General features: G+C 39.7%; 1 protein-coding gene across 3 annotated transcripts in view; it reads right to left on the bottom strand.

Moving 5' to 3' along the window:
* Window positions 1-5,285: 5,285 nt before the first annotated feature.
* rnf213a (ring finger protein 213a) overlaps window positions 5,286-21,222 on the bottom strand; it is a 377,172-nt gene continuing 361,235 nt past the window's right edge. For all 3 annotated transcript variants that reach the window (XM_039739973.1, XM_039739975.1, XM_039739974.1), the window contains 7 exons: window positions 17,113-17,293; window positions 12,654-12,855; window positions 12,249-12,326; window positions 10,577-10,774; window positions 10,277-10,366; window positions 6,785-6,963; window positions 5,286-6,493 (listed from right to left, as the gene is read on the bottom strand). In XM_039739973.1, coding sequence (XP_039595907.1) covers window positions 6,334-6,493; window positions 6,785-6,963; window positions 10,277-10,366; window positions 10,577-10,774; window positions 12,249-12,326; window positions 12,654-12,855; window positions 17,113-17,293 — 1,088 coding nt within the window. In that variant the 3' untranslated portion in view covers window positions 5,286-6,333. The remainder of the gene's footprint in view (window positions 6,494-6,784; window positions 6,964-10,276; window positions 10,367-10,576; window positions 10,775-12,248; window positions 12,327-12,653; window positions 12,856-17,112; window positions 17,294-21,222) is intronic.

Raw genomic sequence — 21,222 nt, 5'->3', positions numbered from 1 at the left:
AAACATCTTGCATCACCCCAGTCCCAAAGGTATCACATCCTAGTGAGCTGAATGACTTCCGGCCTGTCGCTCTGACATCCCATGTGATGAAGACCATGGAGCGGCTGCTGCTTCACCACCTGAGGCCACAGGTCCGCCACGCCCTCGATGCCATCATCTATATGCTACACAGATCCCTCTCCCACTTGAACAGAGGCAGAGTTGCTGTAAGAATTATGTTTATGGACTTCTCTAGCACCTTCAACTTCTGCTCCTTAGGGACAAGCTGACAGAGATTGGAGTAGATTCATACCTGGTGGCATGGATCGTAGACTATCTTACAGACAGACCTCAGTATATGCGTCTCAGGAACTGCAGGTCTGACATTGTGGTCAACACAGGAGCACAACCGGGGACTGTACTTTCTCCGGTCCTGTTCAGCCTATATACATCGGACTTCCAATACAACTCGGAGTCCTGCTACGTGCAAAAGTTCGCTGACGACACTGCTATCGTGGGCTGCATCAGGAGTGGGCAGGAGGAATATAGAAACCTAATCAAGGACTTTGTTAAATGATGCGACTCAAACCACTTACACCTGAACACCAGGAAAACCAAGGAGCTGGTGGTTTATTTTAGGAGACCCAGGCCCCTCCTGGACCCCATGATTATCAGAGGCAACTGTGCAGAGGGTACAAACCTATAAATACCTAGGGGTGCAGCTGGATGATAAATTGGAATGGACTGCCAATACTGATGCTCTGTGCAAGAGAGGCAAGAGCCGACTATAATTCCTTAGAAGGCTGGCATCCTTTAACATCTTCTATGCGGTGGTGTGCTGGGTAGGCAGCATAAAGAAGAGGGACACCTCACGTCTGCACAAACTGGTGAGGAAGGCAGGCTCTATTGTAGGCACAGAGCTGGATAGTTTGACACCCGTGGCAGAGCGACAGGCGCTGAGCAGGCTCCTGTCAATAATGGAGAATTCACTGCATCCACTGAACAGTATCATCTCAAGACAGAGGAGCAGCTTCAGCGACACACTGCTGTCACTGTCCTGCTCCACTGACAGACTGAGGAGATCGTTCCTCCCCGACACTATGTGACTCTTCAATTCCACCCTAAGGGTAAACATTAACATTATACAAAGTTATTATCTGTTTTTACCTGCATTGTTATCACTCTTTAATTTAATATTGGTTTTTTATCAGTATGCTGCTGCTGGAGTATGTGAATTTCCCCTCGGGATTAATAAAGTATCTATTAATCTATCTATCTAAAAACAGGTCAGTCAGGTGCCTCATTTACAGAGAGCCTGTATGGCAGAGAAAGAGAAAAAGAGAACAATGAGGAATAGAAGTTAAAGGAAAGGAAAGGGAACAAAAGGAAAGGAGAGAAAGGCAGGAATAAAACAGAATGGAGCTGGTGCAGAACAAGATATAAGAATGGAAGCAGGCGAACAGGAAAGTAAGCCCCGTGAGCGGAGCATATGGCCAAATGCTCAAGTGGGGGGCTTAGGGGCCACTCCTGCTGAGCACCCTTAAGAAGCAGGAGCAACCATGTGCTTCAAGAGGTTCCTACATAAGGCTGACAGACTGTGGGGTGCAGGGAGTGGGAGTGAGGAGCAAAGCTTGGTATGGCACCCTACGAATACTGACTGGCAACAGGGACTTGAGCTGATTTAAGGGTTGCCTGAGTTGGTGGACATCTCCTTGTGCTGAGGAATCCGAAAGAGGGTGTCGAGGAGATGTTGGTTTTAGAGAGAAGGCTTTTAACACAGGATAGGTTTTTCTCTTGATTTTAACCGTTTTTCTGGAATATATTTATGGAATATTTTAACTCCCATTAGGCTCTTTACTTTTATGCATTATTTATTTCAAGATTTTTTTTGCACTGCACTTTGGACACTGTTTGGATTTGGTAAAAGCACTTCAAGTGACTCTTCAATTCCACCTTGGGTAAACATTAACATTATACAAAGTTATTGTCTGTTTTTACCTGCATTTTTATCACTCTTTAATTTAAAATTGTTTATTTTTATCAGTATGCTGCTGCTGGAGTATGTGAATTTCCCCTTGGGATTAATAAAGTATCTATTGAAGTACTTTGCACCAACCCATAGCCGACTGTGTGTGTGTCCTCATTTGCCCAGTTCTTCCTCGAGTACGTTTATTGGCGGTTACCCCGAATCGAGTGAGGTGACTCCTTTTAAGCTGGTTCTGGGAATGTTCCAGGTGGCTCATCAGTATTACCTGGAAGCACTCCCAGGTGTGGTGAAAGTCCACTGTAGGGACTGTCAAAACCCCAACTCCCATCATACCCTGCGGCAATCAATGGTGCCACAGCCGACTCTAGCATCCTAAGGAAGGTATTGGCTTGTCGATGCTCTCTTCCCCAGTCCTTCCATACAGTTGGTGTCCCGGCCACAACAGTTTAAGCTTATTCATTGAGACTAGATCTAAATTTTAGACATAAAATAAGAGGAAAATGTCCAAGTTGGCCATCTCTCAACAATCTTTTAGAAATTACAATTAGTAGCTGCCGAGTTTAAAGTCACCAGACGATTGTGGTTTAACTCTGGGATCAGTTCCCACATTTATAAAGCCTCCTAGGAATTGAACCAAATGTCTGATCATGATAAGAACATGTTTTACCTCAAAGTAGGGCATGAGAAGAAGTTATGAAGCATTCTAACCCTAATCTCAGCAAAGAATAGGAGGCCTTTATGGTACCCTTTGTTGCCAACTGACAGTCATGATAATGTTTAGTTTTCATACAGAAACTGATGAAACAGTAGGTGAAGAAGAAGGAAGAAAACAATAACAAGGTAGGATATTGTGCTATGCTATATGTAATTGTTGCCACTTTGCAACATCATCAAGGATAATGCTATAACGAGCACCAACACAGAAAGACCAAGACATAAACACCAAATAACAGGCATGTTTATTTAACAATGAATAATTAGCAAGAAGAATCACCTTCCTGCTGTCATGGCCATATAAACTGTCAAGCCAAGTCAAGATGGGGAGCATGCACAGGTACAGTGTGTTGCCGCACCCACTACACGACTTAACAAACAACTCAGGATCCCGGTTTGCAGACATGCGGTCCAGTCCAACCCTCCGGAAATGACCCTCTATCTGCTGCAGCCAGGTGTTACGTGGGCGACCCCTTGGCCTGGTCCAACCACTCGGGTCCCCAACAATGAGAATCTTACGGGTCGGATCACCCTCGGGGAAGCGCCACATGGCCGTAGTGACATAACTGACACTCCCTCACAATTCAGGTAATGTGCCTCATTCGGGACTCCATGAGCAACCACTCATTCGACACAAAGTCAAACCAACGGTACCCAAGGATCTTTCGGAGAGACACAGTTCCAAAGGAGTCCAGTCACTGGATAGCGTCCATGTCTCGCAACCATATAGCAAGACAGGAAACACCAGGACTCTAAAGACTTGGAACTTCATCCTTTTGCATAGATATCGGGAGTGCCACACACCCCTTTCCAGTGACCTCATGACCCCCCATGCTCTCCCAATCCGTCTACTGACTTCACAGGAAGAGTCACCAGAGACATGAATGTCACTGCCAAGGTAAGTAAACCTCTCAACAAGGTCAACACTCTCTCCACAAACAGACACACTGCTGATGGCTGTGCCCAATTGGTCATTAAAGGCCTGGATCTTGGTTTTTATCCAGGACACTCAGACTCATCACTCAGTTTCTCAAGCACCCCGATCAGAGCCTCCATGGACTCCACGAAGATCGCAGCATTGTCAGCAAAGTCAAGATCAGTGAATCTTTCTTCACCAACAGATGCCCCACAGCCGCTGGACCCCAAGACCTTGCTCAACACCCAGTCCATACAAGCACTAAACAGAGTAGGAGCAAGAACACACCCCTGAATCAACTGGGAAAAATGCAGAGGTCCTGCCTCCACTCTGCACAGCACTCACAGTACCAGTGTACAGGCCGGACATGATATTCCGGAAACCTCGAGGGGATCCCACGAACCCTCATGATGTCCTACAGGGCAGCTCTATCAACTGAGTCGAACGCTTTGTGAAAATCGACAAAGGCTGCAAAGAAACTCTGCTGATATTTGCGTTTTTGTTCCATGAGAATCCTCAGTGCCAGGATGTGGTCGATGGTAGACTTCTTGGTAGGTAGGTGCTGGTAGGTGAGCAAGTGATCACGGATCCTATTGAGGACGACCCTAGCAAGGACCTTACTCGGCACCGAGTGCAGTGTTACCCCTCTGTAGTTGCTGCAATCCAGGCGATCACCCTTCCCTTTACAGACAGGGACAACATGCTAACTGTCCCGTAAAAGTAACAGCTACTTAAACTATCCATGGCTTTCTTCTCATGTACCTAAATGACTTGTGTGGTGACCCTCTCCATCATCCATTGTTATCTTCCGTGAGGCTCTATTTATCAAATACTCCTGGAGTCTATGTGTGCCTTCTTGAACCTTTACGGGGTGGTATAGTATAAAGCAAATGTTTCAGGGGTTAGTGGAATGCAGAGCACAGCGTACCTGTGTGACAGCATAACCCTAACCCCAAATTTTAGAGCACTGTAGTGTTTCTGACAATTATTATCACAAGTGTTTGCGATTCCCCAGGAGTGTTACATTGCTTCATTAATGCAGACATAAGATACACATGCGTGCTTCTACTTACAGACTAACTTTGGAATCTGCAGTTATCATTGTAAAACATGAGGGCAAGAGCTGTACCAAAGAAAGTCAAAGAAGCCATTATGAGACTGACAAAACAAGAATTAAACAGTTAGAGACCAAAGGAGTACCTAAATCATCTGTTTGGAATATCACTAAGAAGAAAGAACACAGAGCTGAGCTCAGTAATCACAAATTGTGAGGTATATACAAACAGCTTACCTGCTCAAGTTCCAGTGCATGCCTCCAAACTAATTGGATGGCATTTAATTCTACAGCAAGATAATGATCCCAAACACACCGTAAAGGCAATGCAGGAGTTTTTCAAGGCTATGAAATGGAAAATCCATCCCAAGATAAAAGAATTTTCTGAATACCAAAGCACCAGGCAACAAATGGAATATACAAAGTTCTTAAGTAAGGATACAAAAAAAGACATGCACAGAAAAAATACTTTTTTTTACAATTTACTTTATAAACTTTCAAATTGCACAAATTAGTCAACAGAGTACATCTTATTAAGTGACATATAATAAAAAAAAACCCAAAAACTGCATTCTCAAAAAAAAAAAAAAAAAATCTGTTAAAAAAAAAAAAAAAACTAAACAATTGCAATGGAGTGCATGGAAGTGTGGTTTTATTTTTGAGACTTGTATATTTTTTCTTGAACATTTGACACCATCTGTCTAACATAAATTTATTTAATATGCATTTAATATACATCATCGGCTTTGATTACATTATAATAATATATTTACTAACTTTAAGGATTGCCAGTGAGCATGTGCTTTTGACTAAAACATATAGCATTAAACTCATAATGATGGAATTTGTCTTAGAACACATGGAAGATCTGAAGGCACAACTACGACTAAGGTCCACTATGGTTTGCCTGCTACTTTATCCATAATTTGACATCAACTTGAAAGTATTATTGCTGATTTGCCTTGTGCCATCTAACATACAGTATGGCTTCAGAACAACTTAAGAGAGCGAGCATCTGTAAACATGGGACCACCTGGCAGTGAAGCAGCAGCACATGTTATTATCTTCCCATTTTAAAATATAAGCTTTCTTATAAGAAAAAGGGTATGGTTTGCTGCCCAAAATTTACCATAAGTAATTAAGTGCCAAGTTTGTGATATATCACAGGACCAAAAGGGATAACAATTTAGCAAAATAATGAGTGGCACTGCTAAGCTGCTGGTAAGGCATCTTATCTTATGTGACTGCATATGTCTAAAGCAATGGAAACCAACGGAAACTTGCTTTATAAATTAAATGAAAACCAATAAATGCAGTGAACATTTACAATGAATCACATGTAGGGCAAAACCATAATTTCAAGTACTAAGTGCAAGTTATGTGCAATAATTCGTATGGTCATATACACAGTTTTAAAAATTGTTACAAATTATACCTGATTAAAGAGGAGCATTCTGTGCTCATTCTGGAACTGACTGGAAACTCTGTTTTGAGGAAAAGCCAAGTGTATCCAGCAGGTAACTTTTAGGCACAATAACAAATTATTGTTCTGAGTTAAAAGTGCATTAAGAAATGGTTTATGTACTTTCTGGTACTAAGAACAAACACAGCTTTTAAGCTTTCATTCAGTACTGCCAAGCCATTAATACATGTCTGAAAACTACAGAAACAAAAAGGAGTATGTCACAGGACACCATTCACTAAGCTGTCTTGTTTTGTGGCAACAGCTAATTTCCAGGTTTCGACAATGTGAGAAAGCAAGATTTCTTCAGGCAAATCCTCAATCTCTGGTGGTGCTTCTTGGTCTTTTCCTTCAATGTAGGGAATCAGGGTGTGCTTCAGGCTGCCAGATGAGACAGACAAAAACAGGCAAAGAGATTTTAATTGTAAAGAATATTAAAGTAATAAGAGGATAAAATAATGACATTCTACCATGCAATATAAAATTTATCAATTTAATTATTTAAATTAACATTAATTAAAATACTTTTTTCCAAACTCTAAGTGAAGCACTATGGAGGAGAATGTCTTACTTCAAGTCTTTATTTTTAAATAAAGAGAAAGTAGCAAATAAAGTAGTACTGCTAAAAAAGCAGCCAGAAACAAAACATCACTCCACCCAACTAGCACTTACCCCCATGTTGGTTTGAAGGTGTCCAAGGCTCGAACACTTTTTAGGTTTAGCAGCATAAACTCATTTATTTCCAGAAGAAAGATATCCACATTGCTCTGCATGAGGAAGGCAGTGAGATGGCTTTGGTCATTGTCTGAAAGGGGCTGCTTATACTCAGAACTCAGCTCAATGAAAGGGTCCTGTTGAAAGAAAAGAAAAAAAAAACCATGAAGCATACTGTATGTACCTTAACAGGGGTAAAATCCATGTAAAACAAACACAATGAACATAAGAATGGTATGTTGTACTGTGCCAGGCTGTATTATAAATGAGATGTTCTGAAATATGGCAAAATTACAAATGTTAACCTTTATCAAAGACTAACATTTTAAATTTTGCCATATTTCAGAACATCTAATTTTTAATACAGCCTGGCACAGTACAACCTTTATCAAAGACGGGGCATGCACAAACCAGTGTCAAATCAATATGCAGACAACAATACAAATTTCCATACCGGATCGGTTGAGCCCCAGGTTATCAACGACCACCACCAGTACTGTTAGCCAACAGGGTACTGGCGGACACTGGGCTACTGTTGGTCGAAGAAGGAAAAGAAGGGGGGGAGGGGCGGTCGAATGACATGTCTGGAGGCAGGAGGAGAGGAGGAAAGTAAAGCGAGTGGAACTGAGGGTAGGAACTTTGAATGTTGGCAGCATGACTGGTAAGGGAGTTAGCAGATATGATGGAAAGAAGGAAGGTTGATATATTGTGCGTGCAAGAGACTAAATGTAAGGAGAGTAAGGCCAGGTGGATTGGAGGTGGATTCAAATTGTTCTATCATGGTGTGGATGGGAGGAAAAATAGGGTAGGAGTTTTTCTATAGGAATAGTATGTCAAGAGTGTTTTGGAGGTGAAAAGAGTGTCAGGCATTATAAAGCTGGAAATTGGAGGTGTGATGATGAATGTTGTTAATGAATATGCACCGCAAGTTGGGTGTGCAATGGGTGAGAAAGAAGATTTCTGGAGTGAGTTGGATGAAGTGATGAACAGTGTACCCAAGGGACAGAAAGTGGTGATTGGAGCGGATTTCAATGAGCATGTTGGTGAAGGGAACAGTGGAGACGAGGAGGTGATGGGTAGGTATGGTGTCAAGGAGAGGAATGAAGAAGGTTAGAGGATAGTGGATTTTGTCAAAATGATGGACATGGCTGTGGTGTATATATATTTTAAGAAGAAGGAGGAACATAGGGAAGGAAGATGCATACAGGTAGATTACATCCTATGCAGAAGGGTTGATCTGAAAGAGATTGAAGACTGCAAAGTGGTGGCAGGGGAAAGTGTAGTTAAGCAGCATAGGATGGTGGTCTGTAGGATGACGTTGGAGATCAAGAAGAGGAAGAGAGTGAGGGCAGAGCCAATGATCAAATGGTGGAAGTTGAAAAAGGAAGACTGCAAGGTTGAGTTTAGGGAGGAGGTGAGACAGGCACTGGGTGGCAGTGAAGAGTTACCAGACAGCTGGGAAACTACAGCAGACGTAGTAAGGGTGACAGCAAAAAGGGTGCTTGGCATGACATCTGGAAAGAGGAAGGAGAAAAAGGAAGTATGGTGGTGGAATGAGGAAATACAGGAGAGTATACAGAGGAAGAGGATGGCAAAGAAGTGGGATAGTCAGAGAGATACAAAAAGTAGACAAGAGTACAAGTTGATAAAGCGTAAGGTGAAGAGAGATGCAAAGGCTAAAGAAAAGGCTTATGATGAGGTGTATGAGAGTTTGGACACTAAGGAGGGAGAAAAGGGCCTGTACCGATTGGCTAGACAGAGGGACTGAGCTGGGAAAGATGTGCAGTAGGTTAGGGTGAAAGGATAAAATGGAAACGTACTCACAAGCAAGGAGAGTGTGTTGAGCAGATGGAAAGAGTACTTTGAGAGGCTGATGAATGAAGAGAATGAGAGAGATAAGAGGTTGGATAATGTGGCGATAGTGAATCAGGAAGTGCAACAGAGTAGCAAGGAGGAAGTAAGGACAGCTATGAAGAGGATGAAAAATGGAAAGGTTGTTGGTCCAGATGACATACCTATAGAAGCATGGAGGTATTTAGGAGAGATGGCAGTGGAGATTTTAACCAGATTGTTTAATGGAATCTTGAAAAGTGAGAGCCTGAGGAGTGGAGAAGAAGTGCCGATATTTAAGAATAAGGGGGATGTGTAGGACTGCAGTAACTACAGGGGAATAAAATCGATGAGTCACAGCATGAAGGTATGGGAAAGAGTAGTGGAAGCTAGGTTAAGAAGTGAGGTGATGATTAGTGAGCAGCAGTATGGTTTCATGCCAAGAAAGCACCACAGATGCAATGTTTGCTCTGAGGATGTCGATGGAGAATATTTAGAGAAGGCCAGAAGGAGTTGCATTGCGTTTTTGTGGACCTGGAGAATGCATATGACAGGGTGCCTCGAGAGGAGCTGTGGTATTGTAACAGGAAGTCGGGACTGGCAGAAAAATATGTAAGAGTTGTACAGGATATGTACGAGGGAAGTGTGACAGGAACGACGGATGCATTCAATGTGGAGGTGGGATTACATCAGGGATCAGCTCTGAGCCCTTTCTTATTTGCAATGGTGATGGACAGGTTGACAGACAAGATTAGACAGGAGTCCACGTGGACTATGATGTTTGCTGATGACATTGTGATCTGTAGCGATAGTAGGAAGCAGGTTGAGGAGACCCTGAAGAGGTGGAGATATGCTCTAGAAAGGAGAGGAATGAAGGTCAGTAGGAACAAGACAGAATACATATGTGTAAATGAGAGGGAGGTCAGTGGAATGGTGAGGATGCAGGGAGTAGAGTTGGCGAAGGTGGATGAGTTTAAATACTTGGGATCAACAGTACAGAGTAATGGGGATTGTCAAAGAGAGGTGAAAAAGGGAGTGCTGGCAGGGTGGAATGGGTGGAGAAGAGTGTCAGGAGTATTTTGTGACAGACGGGTATCAGCAAAAGTGAAAGGGAAGGTCTACAGGACGGTAGTGAGACCAGCTATGTTATATGGGTTGGAGACGGTGGCACTGACCAAAAAGCAGGAGACAGAGCTGGAGGGTAGCAGAGTTAAAGATGTTAAGATTTTCACTGAGTGTGAGGAGGATGGATAGGATTAGAAATGAGTACATTAGAAGGTCAGCTCAAGTTGGACAGTTGGGAGATAAAGTCAGAGAGGCGAGATTGTGTTGGTTTGGACATGTGCAGAGGAGAGATGCTGGGTATATTGGGAGAAGGATGCTAAGGATAGAGCTGCCAGGGAAGAGGAAAAGAGGAAGGCCTAAGATACGGTTTATGGATGTGGTGAGAGAGGACATGCAGGTGATGGGTGTAACAGAACAAGATGCAGAGGACAGAAAGATATGGAAGAAGATGATCCGCTGTGGCAACCCCTAATGGAAGCAGCCGAAAGAAGAAGAACCTTCATCAAAGACAATTTTTTTTAAAGTTTAGTAAAATATTCAAATGAGGTTTCTCACCCTTTTCAGTCGCAACATCCACTGTGACTTTCTAGTTGTTAAAAGCTGCCACAGTGCTATTACATGTTTCAAGTAACACCTGCTTAATGCCTAAATAGAGAAAAAAAGTTACTGAAGTCACCAACTATAAGGAAAATGCATAGGGAGTTCAAAAGCTTTTTTCTGATTATAATATTTTAAGTAACTTTTATAACACATTGTAGCTGACAGCCTTTTTAACCAGTAAAAAGACTGAGGAACTGTATTGTAAAAATCTTATTTACACAACATTATTTGAATATACTGTGGTTTAATCCTTACCTTTAGAATACAGGTGGCTAATTGATCTCTCATTTGCAGGATGTCTTCAACATACCTCACCAGTGGCATATCTGGCTCGCCACCAGTCATAGCCAAGAATCCCAGTGCCACTTCAACAACTGATAGTGCATCACAAACATCATTGTATGACTGAAACTCTCCACTTAGAGTGGTAATGATCAAATTTGGAAGGGAAGTCTAAGAAAAAAAAATGGGGCAACAAAATTTAATGTTTTTAATATCTTAGCTGCTTGGGGAGCTATTCACCATTGGTACTTGTGCGTAGCTTGTGTGTAACTTAAAATAGAGAGTTCTGCTCTGAAACAATTCTCATCTCCTTTAAGTACAGCACTGACAATGGATTTATTCTATGTGAGTGAACTCAAAGTGAAAACAAAGCATAAAAGGTTAAAGTCACTGTTCACAGCATTTTGCACACCTCATTCCAGTGTATGGAAGGGTGTGTGGTCTTTGTGGTGCTCAAATAACATAGGGATTGAATGGATTTAGCAGAAAAGTGAAAGTAGTTTCAAGAAAGAAATTTTCATCTTCAAACAAAATTCTGATTTCACTTTTTATTTTAATGGTATATGCTTTAGTAGTACAGCAAACAGGAGAATCATGGACTCCATGATGGCTGTATTTTGCTTACAGGGAGAAAGCGGAATAGCCATTTCCTAAAGGAAAGAAACTAATGGGAAAACCATTTGATAAATTCCAAAGCACTTTATATAAAAACAGAAAAAAAACAGAATTTGGTATTAGAATATGGAAGGACCTAACTGTAGTTTCTCCCAAGTGTGAGTTGCAAAAGCATTGAAGATGCAAAGATATGGGGACAGCTGAAGTCATGCAAGTAATCCTGAAAGAGACCAAGGTCCATGGAGTTGACTGGATGAAAGACTTGTGCAACTTTATTGTGAGACAAAGAAGGAATCAAGAAACTGAAAATAGCAATGTGCTTATTCCAGATTAGAATTTAGTTCTTATCCACATGATTAAGTCTGAAGCATTGGCAGTAAAGGTGAAAGAAGGCATGCTACAGAAAGCAACTGGGGAGACCAGGAAAGCTAAAAATTACTTAAATACAGTATATGCAGTATTAAGTTTCAAGGGAGACTCTCCAGTTCACCCTAGTTTGAGATGTATGACAATGTCCGCTCCTTTCTATTTTCCTTCTGGTCCCCAGCATCAGCAATAAGAGTCAATTATGATGAACACTAGGAGGTTTTATAGCTTAGGTGAATGTAGACAGCAATTGTCTTCTACGGTGACATATTAAGAACCAGGTTTAGAGAGTTGCATCCTTAGTTTCAAGTCTAAAGTAATCACCATGGCACAGGAAAGGCAGCATTTATTCAAGAGGCTGGAGTCAATTATATACTAGGAGTTGGAATGATGTACAGGTATATGTGATAAAGATAGTATAAGCATAAAGGATTTATTCAAGAATGATCAAGTGAAGACTTATTGAGTAGTAAGATGAATTAGTTAAGTGGGGGTTTGGGCATGCGGCATAAATGGTGGAATATGACTATGTGAAGAGGTAATCTTTGGTTAATGGAGGTAAAGAAGAGTAGTCCAAGAACAAGGCATAATACAATTGGTTATCAATGATCTGAGAAGAAAACTTTTTGCCATCTTTCAATATGTAACTAAAATAAACTCTTACCTGAGGAAGTTTGCCCTTAATATCTTTGAATAAATTTTCATATTTTTTGTCATATCTGTTGACCAATGTTGGTATTCCCTGAAATCAGACAACATACAGAACAAACTAAAGTCATCCAAAAACTCAAGACAAATGATGCAGAAGTACCTAAACAAAAAAACAGACTATAAGATTTGAGTCTCCAAAACATCAATGGTTTAATGTTGCTGACTCAGAGCCTAGACTGGGGTATACATAACTACAAGTCAAACGGCTATTCTGAATCAACACTAGTTAACCACAAGCACATAAGAGCACAGGTACAAAACAACACAGTGCCTCTAGAGCAGGATGTATGAATTCAATTCAAAACAAGACAAGAAAATAAACTTCATTATTCATTTGTTAAAAAAAAAAAGTACTTACAGCTAGGGTAATGAAAGGTTTGCCCATGAGAAACCTATGTATCAAATGCTGTTCAATCTTCGGCAAATCATATTCTGGCAGAGTTTCCTGTCCACTTTCCATAGTGTATTGACAGTTTGATAGAATCAGAGGGATCAAGTCTCTTTCCACCTCATATCTGATCACATGAATGTCAGTTACATCAGATGGATTTATGGAGTATCTGTAAATACATTTGAAATGTAAATCAGTTCCTTCAATGCAGGTTATTTAAGTAAGCTGTTTTATTCTGTTTCACATAATAGCTTACATATAACTCTTTTAGAATATAAAAAGGTCCAGTAAACAACCTAGGAGCCAAATATTTGCTGGCTCCTTTTTGTCTAAAACCACTTAACACTAGAATTCCTGAAGCCTACAAAAAAAACCCTTGTAATCCTGGCCCACTTTAAATCCCTTCACACCTCTCCATCAGCGTCTTTTATGTTGTAAATGCGTCGATCAGCACAAGAAGCTTCCTGTCCCATCCCCTGCCTTGACGGAGCTCAGATCGGGCAAAAAGCTCCCAGCTCAAGGCAAGGCTCCTTATCTGCGTGTGATGTTGCTGGAGTTGTATAGCTTAAATAATACAGTATATCGTTATTTGGAATACATGCATTTCATGTTTGTTATGTTTCTACAAAGATCTGGGTAAGTGTAGGATGATAGGAAGTGCGAAAAATGCAAGAAATACTTGACACATAACTAAAGAAACTTTTTCCATGTTATGCTAATAATGATGAGAAGTGTATAATGTGTGAAGACTTTAGTCCAAATATCAAATAAACATGTGCGTTTTTATTCAAAAATATAACCAAACAAAAAAAAACATTCAATTTACATGTGGTTATCAAGGAGTTAAAATCACCAGCTCAAATGTCAATTGACAGGGAGTTTACATGTATTCTTGTATGGCGCAAAGGTAAAAACTTAACACCCAGTGTAAATTTTGGCTACTTGTAAAAGTTAGCATTATTCAGTTTTATTCTCTCAGTAACGTTCACAAGGTACAATGAACTTGCCTCTCCCTCTCTGAGTTGATGACATTTATCTCCATTCCTTTCACAATTGCAGGGCTGTGGCTAATGCCTGCTCAGAACTATTTGTTGTACTAGCAATCAAAGATATGATGTCCTGTGAACGCTATCAGACTGGACAAAGGCAGGACCTTAGCAAAAGACAGCTTTGTCACAGCACTTTCGCTGGCTAATAGACTGCTGCAACACAACGAAACTCTGCTTGGCACCATAAGTAAAATGGGACATCCACCTGCAGCTAAAGTCACTTCAGTACGTGAGCAATTTGCTTCTCTAGTGTTTAGATCTGACAGTGCCGTGTTTTGATTGCCAGTACAAAAAAAAAGTTTTGAGCAGGCATCAGCCACACCGCTGTTCTTGTGAAAAGAATGAAGATAAATGCCAACAACTCAGAGACGGAAAGGCAAGTTTGTTGTAACATGTGAACATCACTGACAGAATAAAACTGAATACAGTTCACCCCCAAAATTCGTGGGGGTAACATTCCTAGAGCACCCGCGAATTGTGAAAAACCGCGAATTTTGGATGTGGTTAAAAAAATGCCTATATTCATAGTTTAAACCCTAAATATGCCCCCTAAACACTTAAATTTAATTTCAAACTCAGCTTAATACAGTACCTAAAAATAAAGAATGTAAAGGTAAACCTGTATACCTTACTTCAATGTCTCCTGCAGTGCTAGAATGTAAAATACCAATGTTACCGCTATATGTACTGTAATTCATGCAAGCACGTTTTCGCTGCCAGAAGCCTTAAGATGGTGCAGCTTATTTCGGCAGCATCTTAGGGCTTTAACCCTTAAACTGCCACATACTTGGGGTTAATGCATCCCTGGACGGCAAATACTTTTTTGCTGCACTTTAAGTAAACGTCACAATTAACAAAGAAAAAGTGAAATTTTAATGGAACACTTTTTTCATGCAAAGAGCATTACAATTACTGCAACACTAATCATTTTACACACTGCTAATAAACTGTAAAAACTATTTTAAAAACTACTGGAACAATATGCACAAAGTGCAACACTTGGGGCACAGAAACACCGGATATTGTAGAGACAGGAACTTTATTCAAACAAACATGTCTCTTTCAGAAGTAATGCAGTTAGTTATCGATTAAACAATAGACAAACATCACAGGGGAGCACAATCCTCAACATGAGCAGAGAATGTCTGGGGAAGGAGAGAGAAACAAAGCAATCAGCCAAAAAAGACAGGCACTGTTCAGGCTTTCAAGTAAGTGTAGCATCGCATGAAGCCTCAATCAAGAAGATGGTGATTTATTTATTTTTATGGTGGAGATTCCGACCCACACACACTCACAAACAGAGACAAAAACAAAACAAACCGTTAATCAAACAGCAAATAAAGAATGTATTGAAATCAAATGAAATAAGAAAACAACGATACCACCCCTGTTCCCCTAACAGCGATTACACATTAAATACAACAAAGCACAAACAAAACACACATAGTAAAATCATGAAAAAGTTCATGAAAAACACCAATGGATGAAATGTAATGATGAAAATAGATAGTCCAGAGATCTGCACGTTGAATGGGAATGTACAGATAGTCCTACCGGCAGTTCCTGAAATAGTGAAGATGGGTGGACAGGTTCAGGAGCGCTCCTTTCTTTGCCATGAATCCACTAACAGTCCTCATGTGCACAGGCAGATGGCACAAAATCCAGACGCACGAAACAATCCAGGACAAAATGAATAATTACAGGTAACCCAACAGAAGACAGACAGACAGGAACTTGAAACACAAATTACAAAAACTTTTTTTTTTGCTTTTGGTCACCGGCCCCCTTTTAAAAAGTGCGCTGACATCCTTTGACCTCAACAGCCCCAGCACCCCCAGCAGAAGACCAATCAGAAACCACTGCAGGGTCTGCTGGGAGTTGCAGTTTCAAATTCTATTGGCTACTTTCACCATCCCAAGTCGCGGTTTTCTCTACAGCTGCTTCCTGTTCTCTCTATAGTACAGTATCGCCATGAAAAAAGCCATAAAAATTGCGGAGGATATTTGCGGTTTCCACTAACAATTATTAGTTAGGTTCTAAGGAAAAATCCGCAAATGACTGAGACTGCGAACTCTGAACCGTGACTTTGCGGGGGTCTACTGTAATAAGAAAACAAGTGCTAACTTTTACAAGTAGCCAAAATTTACACCGGGTGTTACAGACTCAAATCAAATATATGTTTTTATTATATTGTAGCAATAATAATAATAATAGCAGCTCACTACTCAAAACATGGAGCACCCGGTCTCGAACCTGGGACCTTCGGGTTATAAGGCAGCAGTTCTTACCTCTGCACCACTCAAAAATACATACAAACTTCCTGTCAATTGACATTTGAGCTTGAGTTTTTAACTCATTGACAGTCACATGCAAATTCTTGAATTAAACTGCATTTGTTTATTTGATATTTGGACTAAAGTCTTCACACATTATACACTTCTCGTCATTATTAGTACAACATGAAAAAAGTTTCTGCTTTAGGTATGTGTTCAGCATTTCCTTTCATTCTACACATACCCAGATCTTTGTACACAAGGAACACACATGAAATGCATGTATTCCAAATAACAATATACTGTTATTATTTATAGTATACAACTCCAGGCACATCACATGCAGATAAGGAGCCTTGGCTTGAGTTGGGACAACTTTTTTGCCCGAAATGAGCTCCGTCAAGGTGGAGGATAAGACAGCAGGCTGCTTGCTACTTGTGCTGATCGACGCATTTACAAAACAAAAGACACTGATGGAGAGGTGTGAAGAGATTTAAAGTGGGCCAGGATTACAAGTTTTTTCGTAGGCTTCAGGAATTCTAGTGTTAAGAATATAAGGATAACTATAATGCAGTTTGGCTACTATTAACAGGTGCTAGAATGTGGCTGATATTTTGGTTCCAGCTTTTTTAATTACAAACAGAAACAATAAAGCAGATGTTACTTGTACACTACACCAAATCTAAGTTATGGAGGGTACGTACTTATCACAAATTGGAAACTGCAATATTGCTGATAGTTCTTTTTTTTTTTTTGCTTTTGATAATCTCACTTGAATTTTTGCACAAGATTGTCATTTTTGACAGCCTTTTTATTATTCACCAATAAGCCAATATCTGCTTTGGACTGAGGCACTGCTAAGTTGGCATGGGTTTCACAAATGGGTTATAAACAAATGTAACTGCTATTTTCATGGTTAGTTCCAGAAGCTGAAACATGTTTCTTAGTTCAACCTAGTTTCTGGCACTAGTGGTAAAATGGAATAAGAAAAAATTCTGATACTTATACCAAGTGTACAACTATTTAATAAAAACACCCAACCTCTGTTCACCGAACAAACAGAAGAGTCTTAGATTTTAGTTTGTGGAATAAGTCAATACTAACTTTTGTGTTTCTCCAATGAACTTTTCTACACTGTAGACCTGTTCATTGTGAACAGCAATGAGGTAACTCGCCAAGGCTGTGGAGCACAGACCCCGGCCTTGACGCTTTGGCAGCAGCACCTGAAAATCACTTTCCAAGTTCAAGTCTTCATTACAGTACTCTTCTGGGATTTTAATTTCACCTATAGAAAACAAAAATAAAGAGATCATTGAAGATTAAATGAAAAACAAAATATATTGATATATTGTTTTACAAAGAATGTGAGGTTATGATATGCTATAATGTTAAATAAAATGACAGTGGCACACAAAGCCCCAAGAAATGTGCTGTTCAAAAAAGTTATTTTTTGTTGACAGCATTAAAGGTGTTTTACTGTGTAGCAAGCAAGGCCTGGAATTTTCATTTTATGCTAACCACCATTAGAATCATTGAAACAGCATTATTACATCACTGAAAAATGTTCTCTCTTTTGGATTTTAATGGCTTTAATACAACACATATTCAATTGCGTATTTTTTAATAAAATAAAATTAGTCTTTTAAACTGGAGCAAATCTAGCAAAATCATTATCACCAACAATGAAAAACATAATATGAATAAAATGTATCCTAAATAAACAGGATACATTATCGTCACAAAACAAGTTTAAAAAGTTTCATTCACCAAAACAATTTTCATTGAAGCACAACGGTGATAAAAAGGTTAGTACTGCTGCCTTATCAATGTGCAAATTCCACATTCTCCCTGTGTCTGCAAGAATTTTTCTCTGTGCACTCAGTTTTTTTCTCATGTCCCATAGATGTGACAGTTAGTCAGATCAGTTGTGCCTCATCTGTTAATGTGATTGGCTTGCTCACCGCTTTCCACCCAATGACAAAGGCTCCTGCCTCCGTCACTTTGAATCGGTCATCACTGTGCATATATTACCAAAATCACCAACTGTACAGTCATGGCCAAAAGTTTTGAGAATGACACAAATATTAATTTTTACTAAGTTAGCTGCCTCAGTTGTTATGACGGCAATTTGTATATACTCCAGAATGTTAGGAAGAGTGATTAGATGAATTGCAATTAACTACAAAGTCCCTCTTTGCCCTGAAAATGAAGTTAATCCAAAAATCATTTCCACTGATGTTAAGAAGGCGGCTTCAGGGCAGCCAAGAAAGTCCAACAAGTGCCAGGACCGTCTTATAAAGTTGATTCAGCTGCGGGATCAGGGCACCACCAGTGCAGAGCTTGCTCAGGAATAGCAGCAGGCAGGTGTGAGTGCATCTACACGCACAGTGAGGCAAAGACTTTTGGAGGATGACCTGGTGTTAAGACGGGAGGCAAAGAAGCCACTTCTCTCCAAGAAAAACAGCAGGGACAGACTGATATTATGCAAAAGTATAGGGATTATACTGCTGAGGACTGTTTGGGTTATCTGGAATAAATATTGTCCAGAGAAGAAAAGGGGAGAGGTACCATCAGTTCTGTGTCATGCCAACAGTAAAGCATCCTGAGACCACTCATGTATGGGGCTGCTTCTCAGCCAAGGGAGTGGGCTCACTCACAATTTTGCCTAAGAACACAGCCATGAATAAATAATAGTACTAAAACAACCTCTGAGACACTTCTCCTAACCATCCAAGAACAGTTTGGTGACAAACAATGCCTTTTCCAGCATGTGATGGAGCACCATGCCATAAGGTAAAAGTGATAACTAAGTGGCTCGGGGAACAAAACATCAAAATTTTGGGTCCATAGCCAGGAACCTCCCAAGACCTTAATCCCATTGAGAACTTGTGTTCAATCCACAAAAGGTGGTGGACAAACAAAAATCAACAAATTCTGACAAACTCCAAGCATTGATTATGCAATAATGGGCTGCCATCAGTCAGGATTTGGCCCAGAAGTTGATTGACAGCATGCCAGGGTGAATTGCAGAGGTCTTGAAAAAGAAGGGCCAACACTGAAAATATTGACTCTCTGCATAAGCCTAATGTAATGGTCAATAAAAGCCTTTGAAACTTATGAAATGCTTGTAATTACATTTCAGTATATCATAGAAACATCTGACAAAAAGATCTAAAAATATTGAAGCAGCAAACTTTGTGAAAAGCAACATTCGTGTCATTGTCAAAACTTTTGGCCATGACTGTATGTTTACAATGTAAAAATTGTCATCATTATTGTCATAGAGAAGCAGAAGCAAATGGTAGTGTTTAAGGTAACTGCGATAAATAGTACACTTGGACTAATTTCTACATACATTATTTAAAGAAGATGATAAAACAAGACCATCTAATGCAATTAATGTTGTTGCCTGTTTCAACATCAAAGTGTTGTTTTGTTGGAACTCATCTAGGAGTTCAACCTTTGAAAACGTTATTTCTAACCCACTTAAGTGAACGCAGGATAGATTCAAGAACTAAATAACAGACAGAAATTTAATATTAACATCCTTATTTTACCTTTAGGACCATAAGCTTACTCTGATGATTTGCAGTCTTCCTTTGTGCCCTGGTGCTATGCAATTTTTCATGAATGTTATGTATGCAATACAGGTATCATAAAAATAGGGAGGGATAAGGCAATCATGTGTTGAATTTTCATAAGTTATTTGCAATTAATATATACCAAACAAAGAAGTATGCAGAGCCTAATTAGTTAACACACAATTATATTTGCTTCCACTACAGCTTATTAAGCGTAATCATGAGACCAGATGAAGAATGAACATGATGGTGAAAAGTGCACATTTCCTACAGGACTAAAATGTATACTGTGTATTTTGGAAAATTATCCTTCCATTCATTCTCAAAAAATCTTTACATACTGCAGAAAAATCTCTTTAGCAAGTTTTGTGTTTCACACTGGCAAAAAAAATTTAGTGTCAGTTTTGTAAGATTGTATGAAAATGAAGCTTCCCATGTTCGATCATCATTAATATTTAAATTGTGCCATCATAAGTAAAAGCGATTTTCTGGTTTATAAATTCATCCCATCACACATGTTTTGTGACTTAAATTATACTTCATGTTCTAATTCAATTCAGTTTCACTCTTAAACCCTGAAATATTTTATGTCAGAACTATTAAGAATCCATCACAGTATGCATAAACTAGATTTCTTTCTCAATAAAAACTGCTGCATTTCAGTTTCTCTTTTTTAATTACAACAGCTTAATAATAACTATTTTTAAAATACTGCTTTCATTTTGGAGATATTGATTTTTGCAACTTCTACATCTTAAATGGCTGATCAAATGTTAAGAAAAAGGAAAGTAAATGTCATCTTTTTTATGAGTTTACTTTAGTCTCATATGCTATTAATTCATTGCCTCACTGCCTGATTATTCCAGCAGCACTCACATGGAATCCCATGCTTCAAAGTATCAACTTGGGCCCCAAATACCATATTTATTGCGTACTGGCAATGTTTTTATTACTTCTGTTTTGCTAGACTGCTTAATTATAATTAACTAATGAATTTCAGTAATCACAAGAGATTGTATTTATTTTTCTTACATGCATTAAAGGTACAAAGGGGCACTGCTCTTTCTTTTTCACACATTCTACTATATACATATTTTATACATACAGTGGATCCGGAAAGTATTCACAGCGCATCACTTTTCCCACATAATGACAACGTGAAAAAAGTTTACTTGAGGTTTTTGCAAATTTATTAAAAATAAAAAAACTGAGAAATCACATGACATAAGTATTCACAGCCTTTGCTTAATACTTTGTCGATGCACCTTTGGCAGCAATTACAGCCTCAAGTCTTTTTGAATATGACGCCACAAGCTTGGCACACCTATCCTTGGCCAGTTTCGCCCATTCCTCTTTGCAGCACCTCTCAAGCTCCATTAGGTTGGGTGCACAGCCATTTTAAGATTTCTCCAGAGATGTTCAATTGGATTCAAGCCTGGGATCTGGCTGGGCCACTGAAGGACATTCACAGAGTTGTCCCGAAGCCACTCCTTTGATATCTTGGCTATGTGCTTAGGGTCGTTGTCCTGCTGAAAGATGAACTGTCGCCCCAGTCTGAGGTCAACAGCACTCTGGAGCAGGTTTTCATCCAGGATGCCTCTCTTTCTCTTTATCCTGACTAGTCTCAGAGTTC

This window comes from Polypterus senegalus, chromosome 17, assembly GCF_016835505.1.
Source record: "Polypterus senegalus isolate Bchr_013 chromosome 17, ASM1683550v1, whole genome shotgun sequence".
Taxonomy (NCBI): Eukaryota; Metazoa; Chordata; class Cladistia; order Polypteriformes; family Polypteridae; genus Polypterus; species Polypterus senegalus.
The sequence above is the reverse complement of the archived record's forward strand: the minus strand, read 5'-3'. Positions and strand labels throughout refer to the sequence as shown.